The 11932-nt window shown below is 45.8% G+C and overlaps 1 protein-coding gene across 1 annotated transcript in view; it reads right to left on the bottom strand.

Annotated features, from left to right (window-relative positions):
* Positions 1-11932, bottom strand: part of IGSF9 (immunoglobulin superfamily member 9) — a 121248-nt gene that overhangs the window by 18253 nt on the left and 91063 nt on the right. The window contains exons 15-16 of the mRNA XM_067472673.1: positions 7899-8149; positions 6105-6400 (exon numbers count right to left, since the gene is read on the bottom strand). Coding sequence (XP_067328774.1) covers positions 6105-6400; positions 7899-8149 — 547 coding nt within the window. The remainder of the gene's footprint in view (positions 1-6104; positions 6401-7898; positions 8150-11932) is intronic.

Genomic DNA, 11932 nt, shown 5'->3' with positions numbered 1-11932 from the left:
TAGGAAGATAGCGTCCAAATCGAGGGAAGTCTTAGTCCAACTCTATGTTGCTCAACTACCACAATATTGAAGCAAATGCAAAGTAGGACTCTGTCGGATTGTTAGTACAGTAGAGTCTGGCTTATCCGACATAAACTGATTGGCAGAATAATAATAATAATAATCATCATCATCATCATCATCTTTATTTATACCCCGCCACCATCTCCCCGATGGGGACTCGGAGTGGCTTACATGAGGCCAAGCCCAAACAATAAGTTACTATAAAATAAGATACAAATTGCAATAAAATAAACAATATAGCATTAAAATATAAAACATATCTTTGGAAGCTTTTAAACAGAGGCTGGATGGCCATCTGTCAGGGATGATTTGAATGCAATATTTCTGCTTCTTGGCAGGGGGTTGGACTGGATGGCCCATGAGGTCTCTTCCAACTCTTTGATTCTATGATTCTATATAAGCATATAAACAATATACACAAAACATTAAAAAAACCCAGTAAGACGGAATGTCGGATAAGTGAAGGTCGGATATGCGAGACTCTACTGCAGGTATGAGCAAACCCAGGCCTGGGAACTGGATGCAGCCCCTTGGGCTCTTTTCTCGGGCTCTCCTTTCTCTCACCATCCTATCCTTCCTTTCTTCTCTCTTTCTTTCCCTCCCTTCCCTCAAATCTTCCTCTTTCTCCCTCCCTCCTTCCCTTCCACCCTTTGATCCTTCCTTTCTTGCCTCTTTCCTCCCTCTCTTTCTCTTTCTTCTTCCTTCCTTCCTTATTGTCTTTCCTTCTTTCTTTCCTCCCTCCCTCCATTCCCTTCCACCCTTCCTTCTTTCTCTTCCTCCCTTCCTTCCTTCTCTTTTTCCTTCCTCCTTTCCTCCTGGGGGATGTTTACTTGGGAGAAGAGAAGGTAGAGAGGGAACATGGAATGTGTCCAGAGGAGGGTGACTAAAATGATCAAGGGTCTGGAGAACAAGCCCTACGAGGAGCAGCTTAGGGAACTGGGCATGTTTAGCCTGAAGAAGAGAAGGCTGAGAGGAGATATGACAGCCATGTATAAATATGTGAGAGGAAGCCACAGAGAGGAGGGAGCAAGCTTGTTTTCTGCTTTCTTGCAGACTAGGACGCGGAACAATGGCTTCAAACTACAAGAGAGGAGATTCCATCTGAACATTAGGAAGAACTTCCTGACTGTGAGAGCCGTTCAGCAGTGGAACTCTCTGCCCCGGAGTGTGGTGGAGGCTCCTTCCTTGGAAGCTTTTAAGCAGAGGCTGGATGGCCATCTGTCAGGGGTGCTTTGAATGCAATATTCCTGCTTCTTGGCAGAATGGGGTTGGACTGGATGGCCCATGAGGTCTCTTCCAACTCTTTGATTCTATGAATCTATGAACCCTGTTTCAAGATTTCAAAGGGTCTCCCGTTCAGGAGGAGGAAGGAGGAGGAAAACTGACTTCCTGCTTCTCAGGACACAAGGGACTAATGGGTCCAAATGGCAGAGAAAGAGATTCAACTGAAAAGATTAGGAACAACTTCCTGGAGAGTGGCCTAGGCTGCCTGGGAGTGTGGTGGAGTCTCCTTCTCTGGAGGCTTTTCTGCAGAGGCTATCTATTGGGAGTGCTTTGATTGTGCCTTCCTGCATGGCAGGGAGTTGGACTGGATGGCTCTTGGGGGTCTCTTCCAGCTCTAGGATTGTAGGAATATATATCAGAAGTAGGCAATATGGCTCCAGCAAAGGATCACTGCCTTGTCGTGGCGCTGGAGCTTGAGCACCTCAATGATGTCACAGGGCCACCCTAGTTTTACGTTCCACTTCATCAATCCTGCTGGTCTTACTCGCCTGGTTGTCTGATTTAGTTGCCGGAGTGCCCAAAGGCCTGGTCCCATAACCAAGTCTTCACCCTTTTCCTAAAGGCGAGGAGGGATGATGATGCCCTGATTTCCCCCGGGAGTGAGTTCCACAGGTGAGGGGCCACCACTGAGAAAGCCCTGCTCCTCGTCCCCACCAGCCTCACTTGTGACAGTGGTGGGATCGATAGCAGGGCCTCCCCAGATGATCTCAGACTCCGAGGTGGGACGTAGAGGGAGATACATTCGGACAGATACACTGGACCGGAACCGTACAGGGTTTTGTAGGTCAAAACCAGCACCTTGAATTCTGCTCGGAACTGAATCGGCAGCCAGTGGAGCTGGCACAGCAGGGGGGTGGTATGCTCCCTGTATGTCGCTCCGGTGAGCAATCTGGCTGCCGTTCGCTGGACTAATTGAAGTTTCCGAACAGTCTTCAAGGGCAACCCCATGTAGAGTGCATTGCAGTAGTCTATTCGGGATGTAACAAGAGCGTGGACCACTGTGGCCAGATCAGACTTCCCGTCCCGCAAGGCACGGACTTCAGGTGGCAGAGTATTCCAGAGTGATGGTGCCACTACTGTAAAGGCTCTGCGTCTGGTTGCTGTTAGACGCAAGGTCTTGACACTGGGGACTTCCAATAGATCTTGGTCCTCAGAACGGAGGGATCTCTGGGGTTGGTAGGGGGTGAGGCGGTCCCTCAGATACATCGGCCCCAGACCATGCAAGGCCTTAAAGGTGAGTACCATCACTTTGAAAGTGATCCTGTGCTCAATTGGTAACCAATGCAGCTGCAGTAAGATTGGTGTTATGTGGCATCTCAACTAGCCCCAGATGTGATGGTCATCAGAATGGCCATCAGACTGGAAAAAATCAACTTATATCCCATACCAAAAAGGGGAAATGCTAAAGACTGCTCAAACTTCCGTACAGTGGCCCTTATTTCTCATGCCAGTAAGGGAATGCTTACTCCAGCAAAATATGGAGAGAGAGTTGCCAGATGTACGTACAAGCTGGGTTTAGAAAAGGCAGAGGAACAAGAGACCACATTGCCAATATCCGGATGCTGGAAAATGGAGAAAGGCAGGGAGTTTCAGAAAAACATCTATTTCTGTTTTATTGACTATTCTAAAGCCTTTGACTGTGTGAATCATAATAAATTGTGGCAAGTTCTTGGTGGGATGGGCATACCAAATCACCTTGTCTCTCTCCTGAGGAATCTGTATCACGACCAAGTAGCAACAGTCAGAACTGACCATGGAACACCAGACTGGTCCAAGATTGGGAAAGGCATACAGCAGGGTTGTATCCTCTCCTTCAACCTATTCAACTTGTATGCAGATCACATCATGCGATGTGTGGGGCTTGAAGAATGCCAGGCTGGGGTGAAAATTGCTGGAAGAAACATTAACAACCTTAGATATGCAGATGACACCACTTTGATGGCCGAAAGCGAGGAGTAGCTGAGGATCCTTCTAATCAAGGTGAAAGAAGAAAGCGCAAAAGCCGGGTTGCAGCTAAACATACCAAAAAACCAAGATTATGGCAACAAGAATGATTGACAACTGGGAAATAGAGGGAGAAACGTGGAGGCCGTGACAGACTTTGTATTTCTAGGTGCAAAGATTACTGCAGACGCAGACTGCGGCCAGGAAATCAGGAGACACTTCTTGGGAGGAGAGCAATGACCAATCTTGACAAAATAGTGAAGAGTAGAGACATCACACTGGCAACGAAGGTCCGCATAGTTAAAGCAATGGCATTCTCCGTAGTCACCTATGGATGTGAGAGCTGGACCTTAGGGAAGGCTGAGTGGATGAAGAGATATGCTTTTGAACTGTGGTGCTGGAGGAAAGTGCTGAGAGTGCCTTGGACTGCGAGAAGATCCAACCAGTCCATACTTCAGGATATGAGACTGTGAACCACCGCCTCCTCCTGAGAAAAATGTATAATATCACAAAGGACTACCATCTCACCCGCCTCATAGGAAACCTGCTACAAAACAGGAGCTTTTTTGTTGAGTTCCAGGGCCAGAGAAGGAGATGGCGGAAACAGAAGAACGGCCTGCCTCAGGGGAGCGTGCTCGCTCCATCAATGTTCAACATTTACACAAATGACCAGCCACTGCCAGAAGGGACAGAGAGTTTCATCTATGCTGATGATCGTGCCATTACCGCTCAAGCAGGGAGCTTTCAGATGGTTGAACAGAAGCTCTATGAAGCTCTAGGTGCTCATACTGCCTATTACAGAGAAAACCAACTGATCCCTAATCCATCTAAAACACAGACATTTATTTATTTATTATTTATTTGCTATACTTGTATACCGCCGTTTCTCAGCCTAGCCGGCGACTCAACGCGGTTTACAACAACTTATAACAAACAACAGTAGACAGTTTAAAAAGCATAAAAACATAATCCACAATACATATATCAATAAACAATCCAATTCATCTCTTGACTAAAAACGTGATCCAGTTTCGTCGTCCAAATTGCCAGTCCTTCAATCATTACACTTATTGCACTGGGTTAACCGAACGCCTGCTCGAACATCCAGGTTTTTAGTCTTTTCCGGAATACCATCAATGAGGGGGCTGATCTTACCTCCATGGGAAGGGCGTTCCAAAGCCGCGGGGCCACCACAGAAAAGGCCCTGTCTCTCGTCCCCGCCAGCCGCACCTGTGAAGCAGGCGGGATAGAGAGCAGGGCCCCCCCAGAAGATCTTAGGGTCCTGGTGGGCTGATAGGCAGAGATACGTTCGGATAGGTAAGTTGGGCCAGAACCGTTTAGGGCTTTAAAGGCCAACGCCAGCACTTTGAATTGAGCCCGGTAGCAGATCGGCAGCCAGTGGAGCTGGTGCAGCAGAGGAGTTGTATGCTCCCTGCGCTCCGCTCCTGTTAGTATCATGGCTGCCGAGCGTTGGACTAATTGGAGCTTCTGGGCCGTCTTCAAAGGCAACCCCACGTAGAGAGCGTTGCAGTAGTCTAAACGGGAAAAGACATGTGTTTTTCACCTTAAGAACAGTCAACAGCATCCCGAGCTCTGAGGATTACCTGGGAAGGAATCCCACTGGAGCATTGCAGCACACCCAAATACCTGGGAGTCACTCTGGACCGTGCTCTGACCTACAAGAAGCACTGCCAGAACATCAAGCAAAAAGTGGGCACTAGAAACAATATCATACGAAAGCTGACTGGCACAACCTGGGGATCACAACCAAACACAGTGAAGATATCTGCCCTTGCGCTATGCTACACTGCTGCTGAGTAGTGTGGAACACATCTCACCACACTAAAACAGTGGATGTAGTTCGTAATGAGACATGCCGCATTATCACAGGGTGTCTGCGCCCTACACCACTGGAGAAATTACACTGCTTAGCTGGTATTGCACCACCTGACATCCACCGGGAAGTAGCAGCCAATAGTGAAAGTACCAAGGCAGTGACATCTCCATCTCATCCCTTGTTTGGGCATCAGCCAGCACGTCAATTACTTAAATCAAGACATAGTTTTCTTAGATCTACGGAGACACTCGCTGGAACACCTCAGCAAGCGAGAGTTCAAAAGTGGCAGGCCCAAACCCAGAACCTCAATCAATGGCTGATACCAGATGAGAGACTCCTTCCTGGGCACACAGAAGACGGGGCAACTTGGAAGGCGCTGAACAGACTGCACTCTGGCACCACGAGATGCAGAGCCAATCTTAAGAAATGGGGCTACAAAGTTGAAACCACGACATGCGAGTGCAGAGAAGAGCAAACTGCTGCAATGCAACCTGAGCCCTGCCACATGCACAATGGAGGACCTTCTTGCGGCAACACCAGAAGCACTCCAAGTGGCCACATACTGGTCAAAGGACATTCAATCAACTACCAAGTTTGCAAAATTTGTGTTTTTTTATCTGTCTGTTTTGTTCTGTTAGAAAGGTAATACAATGGTCTGGTTGCAGATGACATGATAGATAAATAAATAGATAAATAAATAAATAAATAAATAAATACTTCAGGAAAGAAAGCCCGACTGCTCATTGGAGGGAAGGATACTAGAGACCAAGTTGAAGTACTTTGGCCACATCATGAGAAGAAAGGAAAGCTTAGAGAAGACAATGATGCTGGGGAAAGTGGAAGGAAAAAGGAAGAGGGACCAACCAAAGGCAAGATGGATGGATGGCATCCTTGAAGTGACTGGATTGACCTTGAAGGAGCTGGGGGTGGTGACTGCTGACAGGGAGCTCTGGTGTGCACTGGTCCATGAAGTCACGAAGAGTCGAAAACGACTGAACGAATAAGTAACAACAACAGGCAATATGGGGTCTCGTGGATATACTTTTTCTCTCCCATCCAACACTGCATCTTGACCAAGGCCAACCCTTTTGGGATCCAAACATTTTCAGTCTTTCCTTCACTTTCTGCCTCCAAAAAAGAAGAGGAAGGGGAGGAAAGGGTGGGGAGGGGGCTTGGGGAGACCTTACCTGTTGTGGAAACATTGACTGTATTGCTGGGGTCACTGATATAGTTGCCCGCAAAGGCCACCAGGCGGAATTCATAGAAGGCATCCTTGACGCAAGAAGGAAAAAGGAATCAGACATACGTTAGTAGTGTTTCACCAGAATGTTGCAATGCAGGCAAATCTCTGCTGCAACAGCGTCACAAATCTGATTTTGCACAATCAGTACTCACAAAGCAGAGACCTACGCAAGCCATTGAACACCCACACGTCATCTTTGTCAATAACTTGGATGACAGAATAGAAGTCATGCTGATCATTTGATGGCACCAATTTGGGAAGGATAGCTAAAACCTCGAAGGACGAGATTAGGATCCAAAATGAGAGCTGAGCCAAGACTAGCACCGGGATTGTGGCGCAGCTGCATTAAGATCACTCTGACCAAAAAGGTCATGAGTTCGAAGCCAGCCCGGGTTCGGAGTGGGTTTCCAACCAATTCTGTGTAGCCTGTTGTCGACCTTTGCAACCCGAAAGACAGTAGCATCTGTCAAGTAGGAAAATTAGGTACTACCTTAAAAAAAGGTGTGGGGAGGCTAAATTAACTGATTTATGAGGCCATAAAGAAGACTCCAGCAAAGCCTTCCAGTGGGGAAGCATGCGGGGAATGCGGAAGTGCTTCATCAGCGTCGCAGATGGACGATGAAAGCGACAGCTCCCCTGGCGGACAGAAAAAGTCAAATAGCCTCTGTGTATGTCTGTATATGTTTGTATGTCAAAAATTGGCATTGAATGTTTGCCATATATGTGTACACTGTAATCCGCCCTGAGTCCCCTGCGAGGTGAGAAGGGCGGAATAGAAAAGCTGTAAATAAATAAATAGATAGATAGCACAATGAATTTCAATAGGGAGACTACACTTAGGCAGGAAAAAGTGAAATGCACAGATATAGGGTATTTGAAACCTGGCTTGTAAACAGTCCAAGGGAAAGGGATCTCGGAGTCTCACTGAACCATACACTGAACATGAGCCAATAGTGTGATGCAGCAGCAAACAAGGCCAATGTGATTGTGGCTACATTGATAGGAGTCTAGTGTCCAAATTGAGGGAGGTCACAGTACCAATTTGATTCAGCTTTGGACAGACTTCACTTGGAATAAGACTGTGCCCAGTTGTGAGCAAAACAATTCAGGAAGGAAATGGACAAGCTGAAACACGTCCAGAGAAGGGTGACTAAAATTAGGTTTGGAAGCCTTATGAGGAGTGGTTTAGGGAGCTGGAGAGGTTTAGCTTGGAGAAAAGAAGGCTGAGAGAAGGGGACATGTTTAAATATTTGAAAAGATGTCACATTGTTTACTGCTGCTCCACTGTTTGGCAATGGAATATGCCATCTGGGAATCCAGTAGAGTCTCCTCTGGAGGTTTTCAAGCAGAGGCTGGATGGCCATCTGTTGGGAGGGCTTTGATGGTGTCTTCCTGTCTGGCAGAAGGGGGGTTGGACTGGATAACCTTGGGGGTCCCTTCCAGCTCTGTGGTGCTATGAACAGCATTGGTTGCCCACTTCATACAAGTCGTATATATGGGCCTCCTAACACTCTGCTTCCCACCAACCTTGATTAAGCCAGGCACCAGGAGCTGTGTCTCGGAGCCAGGGATGGACCCCTCCAGCACCTCCCAGCCTCCCTGGTCTTGCCGCAGCTCCAGTGCATAACCAGTCAGGCCCACAGAGTATTGGAAGGGGGGCTCCCACAGCAGCAAGACCCCTCGCGTGGTCTCGTTGGCCATCAGGGCCTGGGGCGGGGAAAGGAACATCTGCAAGGTGGGAGTCAAGGGCTCAGGTGGCATGGTGTTCGTTGGGAAACCTGCAAACAAAACAACAACAAAAGTGGGTGACGTCAGTGAAAAGTGGAATATGCTGCCTTGGAATCAGGTGGAGTGTCCTTCTCCGGAGATTTTCAAACAAAGTTGGATGGCCATCTCTCAGGAGGGTTTTGCTCATTGAGACCAAACTTGGCACACATACCTGATATGTTGAAATTTGATTCCAGGAGGAGTTTGGGGGAACTTACTTTCCTTTCTGAGAGTTGTAGTTCACCCACAACCAAAGAAACTGTGACCTCCAACGATGATGGGCCTGGTCCAAACTTGGCCCACAGAACCCCCCATGGCTCACTGAAACTACTGGAGGGGTTTGAGGGGAGTGGCTCACCATGTGGGAGTTGTAGCTTACTCTACAGCCAGAGAGCAGCTCTTGCCGCAGCTCCAGTGCATAACCAGTCAGGCCCACGGAGCAAAGCGTTCACTACGTTACACTGAAGATGTGGTTCAGACTGAATCCACCACTGATGCATCTAGAGCAGTGATTCTCGACCTTTCTAACCCTTAAATATGGTTCGTCATGTTTTGGTGACCCCCAAACATAAAATTATTTTCGTTGCTCCTTTATAACTGTAATTTTGCTACTATTACAAATCATAATGTAAATATCTGATATGAAGGATGTGTTTTCATTGTTACAAATTCAGCATAATTAAAGCATCATGATTAATCAGAAAAAATATGTTTGGGGGAGTATGGAAAACAGATGATGGGATTTGCAGTACCTTCAGCCAATTCAGCGCTGACTTCCACAGACCTGCCACACAGAACTCCCATGTCAAACAAAAAATACTGGAGGGGTATGGGAGGAATTGACAGTGATTTAGGGGAGATGTAGTTCATAGGGCTGGGCAACCATGGAAAAATTTGTTTCTAAACTCGATTCGTTTTTAGGGGGTTCTTGCGTTTCGATTTTTAAAAGAATTCCGAAATTTTTCTTTAAAAAAGTTCGAAATTTACAAAACAATTACGAATCGATTCGTTAATGGTGGACGCGACCGCACAATACGCTAAAAAAACCTCCAAATGGGACAGGGGGAACTTCTGAAGCTTCCCTCTCCCTCTGTTGTTGACTGTTGGTGTGATATTTATATATTTTTTTCACTGATAAAACAAACAACAACTATAAAACTTGCACCAGACATGTGGAAATAATAACGAAACGATTTCGAAACGATTTCGAAACATGAGCCAACAATGTGATGTGGTGGCAAAAAAAGCCAATGGGATTTTGGCCTGCATCAAGAGGAGCATAGTGTCTAGATCTAAGGAAGTAATGCTACCCCTCTATTCTGCTTTGGTTAGACCACATCTGGAATATTGTGTCCAATTCTGGGCACCACAATTCAAGAGAGATATTGACAAGCTGGAAAGTGTCCAGAGGAGGGCGACTAAAATGATCAAGGGTCTGGAGAACAAGCCCTATGAGGAGCGGCTTAGGGAACTGGGCATGTTTAGCCTGAAGAAGAGAAGGCTGAGAGGAGATATGATAGCCATGTATACATATGTGAGAGGAAGCCACAGGGAGGAGGGAGCAAGCTTGTTTTCTGCTTCCTTGGAGACTAGGACGCGGAACAATGGCTTCAAACTACAAGAGAGGAGATTCCATCTGAACATGAGGAAGAACTTCCTGACTGTGAGAGCCGTTCAGCAGTGGAACTCTCTGCCCCGGAGTGTGGTAGAGGCTCCTTCTTTGGAAGCTTTTAAGTAGAGGCTGGATGGCCATTTGTCAGGGTTGATTTGAATGCAATATTCCTGCTTCTTGGCAGAATGGGGTTGGACTGGATGGCCCAAGAGGTCTCTTCCAACTCTTTGATTCTATGATTCTATGATTTCGAAACAATTACGAAACAATTACGAAACGAATTGAAAAATTCGTTTCAATTTTTAGTTGCTCCTGAATGGTTCAATATCGCTTCGTTATCAAAAAAAATAACGAATTAATAACGAATTACGAAATTAATGAACGAAACCGCCCAGCCCTAGTAGTTCACCTACATCTGGAGAGCATTGTTTTTTTTAATTTATTCATAAGTTTTCCTTTAACAGTGAAAGAGGGGGAACAATCATCCAGATAGAAAGGTTAGAAAAGATAGATGCAAGTAGGGCAAGTAAGACGGGTAGTGAAAGGGGAGGTGGGCAAGGAGTGAGGGGAAAAAAAGGGGGGAGTTGAGGGATTGGTAGTGGGTCGGGGGAGGGGAGAGTTAAGTATGCGTGTTTAATCTTCCGTTCAGTCCGCAAAGAGATAGTCGTCAGATTGTATAATTCTTCTTGTGCTTGCTATGTCCATAGTTAATAGTTGATCCTTTTTCATAGCACCTTAAATATCCAATTTAGTTCTTTCTCTTAAATAGTCTCCTAGAGGTTTCCAATTTATCTGTTTTTCTTTATTCTGTTCTTCTAGTATGCACAAAAGCTTATCTAAGTCTCTAAATTCCATTATTTTTTTGATTCATTCTTCGTTGGTTGGAATTTCCTTGTTTTTCCATTTTTGTGCGATTAATATTCTTGCCGCGGAGGATAAGTAAAGGGAAAAAAATTCCTCATTTTTCTTTAAATCTAAGTCTATTATGTTCAGCAAATAATATTCAGGTTTCATATCAAATTTTCACTATTGGCTGCTACCTCCCGGCGGATGTCAGGTGGTGCAATACCGGCTAAGCAGTGTAATTTCTCCAGTGGTGTAGGGCGCAGACACCCCGTGATAATGCGGCATGTCTCATTAAGAGCCACATCCACTGTTTTAGTGTGATGAGATGTGTTCCACACTGGGCATGCATACTCAGCAGCAGAGTAGCATAGCGCAAGGGCAGATGTCTTCACTGTGTCTGGTTGTGATCCCCAGGTTGTGCCAGTCAGCTTTCGTATGATGTTGTTTCTAGCGCCCACTTTTTGTTTGATGTTCAGGCAGGGCTTCTTGTAGGTCAGAGCACGGTCCAAAGTGACTCCCAGGTATTTGGGTGTGTTGCAATGCTCCAGTGGGATTCCTTCCCAGGTAATCCTCAGAGCTCGGGATGCTTGTCTGTTCTTGAGGTGAAAGGCGCATGTCTGTGTTTTAAATGGGTTAGGGATCAGTTGGTTTTCCCTTCAGAAATGGGGCTACAGGGTGGAATCCTCGGCATGTGAGTGCGGAGAAGAACAAACCACTGACCACCTGCTGCAATGCACCCTGAGCCCTGCCACATGCACAATGGAGGACCTTCTTGCGGCAACCCCAGAGGCACTCCAAGTGGCCAGATACTGGTTAAAGGACATTTAACCAAATACCAAATTTGCCAAATGTGTGTGTGTGTTTTTTTCCCCTTTTTCTTTTTAATCTGTGTGTTTGTTTTGCTCCGTTAGAATTGTAATACAATGGTTGCTGATGACACGATAAATAAATAAATATCAAATTTTATCTGAATTATACTTTGTGTGTGCTTATGTATCTGCAACCAGAATTGTTTTATCTTTTTACATTCCCAAAATAGATGATAGTAAGTTCCGATCTCCTTTCCACATTTCCAACAAGCTCCATCACAGTTTTTATTAAATTTAGAGAGCTGCACTGGTGTTAAGTGCCATTGATAAAAAAATTTATGCCAGTTTTCAATTATATTAATAGCTCTCGTGTATTTTAAATTTATTTTCCAAACTTGTTCCCAATCTTTTAGAAGTATAGAGTGACCTATGTCTCTGGCCCACTTAGACATGTTTTCCTTTATAAGTTCTTTCTTGGTGTTCCATTCTAGCAAGTTCTGATATAATATTTTAATCATTTTTTTTCC

Source organism: Anolis sagrei, chromosome 12 (assembly GCF_037176765.1).
Source record: "Anolis sagrei isolate rAnoSag1 chromosome 12, rAnoSag1.mat, whole genome shotgun sequence".
Taxonomy (NCBI): Eukaryota; Metazoa; Chordata; class Lepidosauria; order Squamata; family Dactyloidae; genus Anolis; species Anolis sagrei.
The sequence above is the reverse complement of the archived record's forward strand: the minus strand, read 5'-3'. Positions and strand labels throughout refer to the sequence as shown.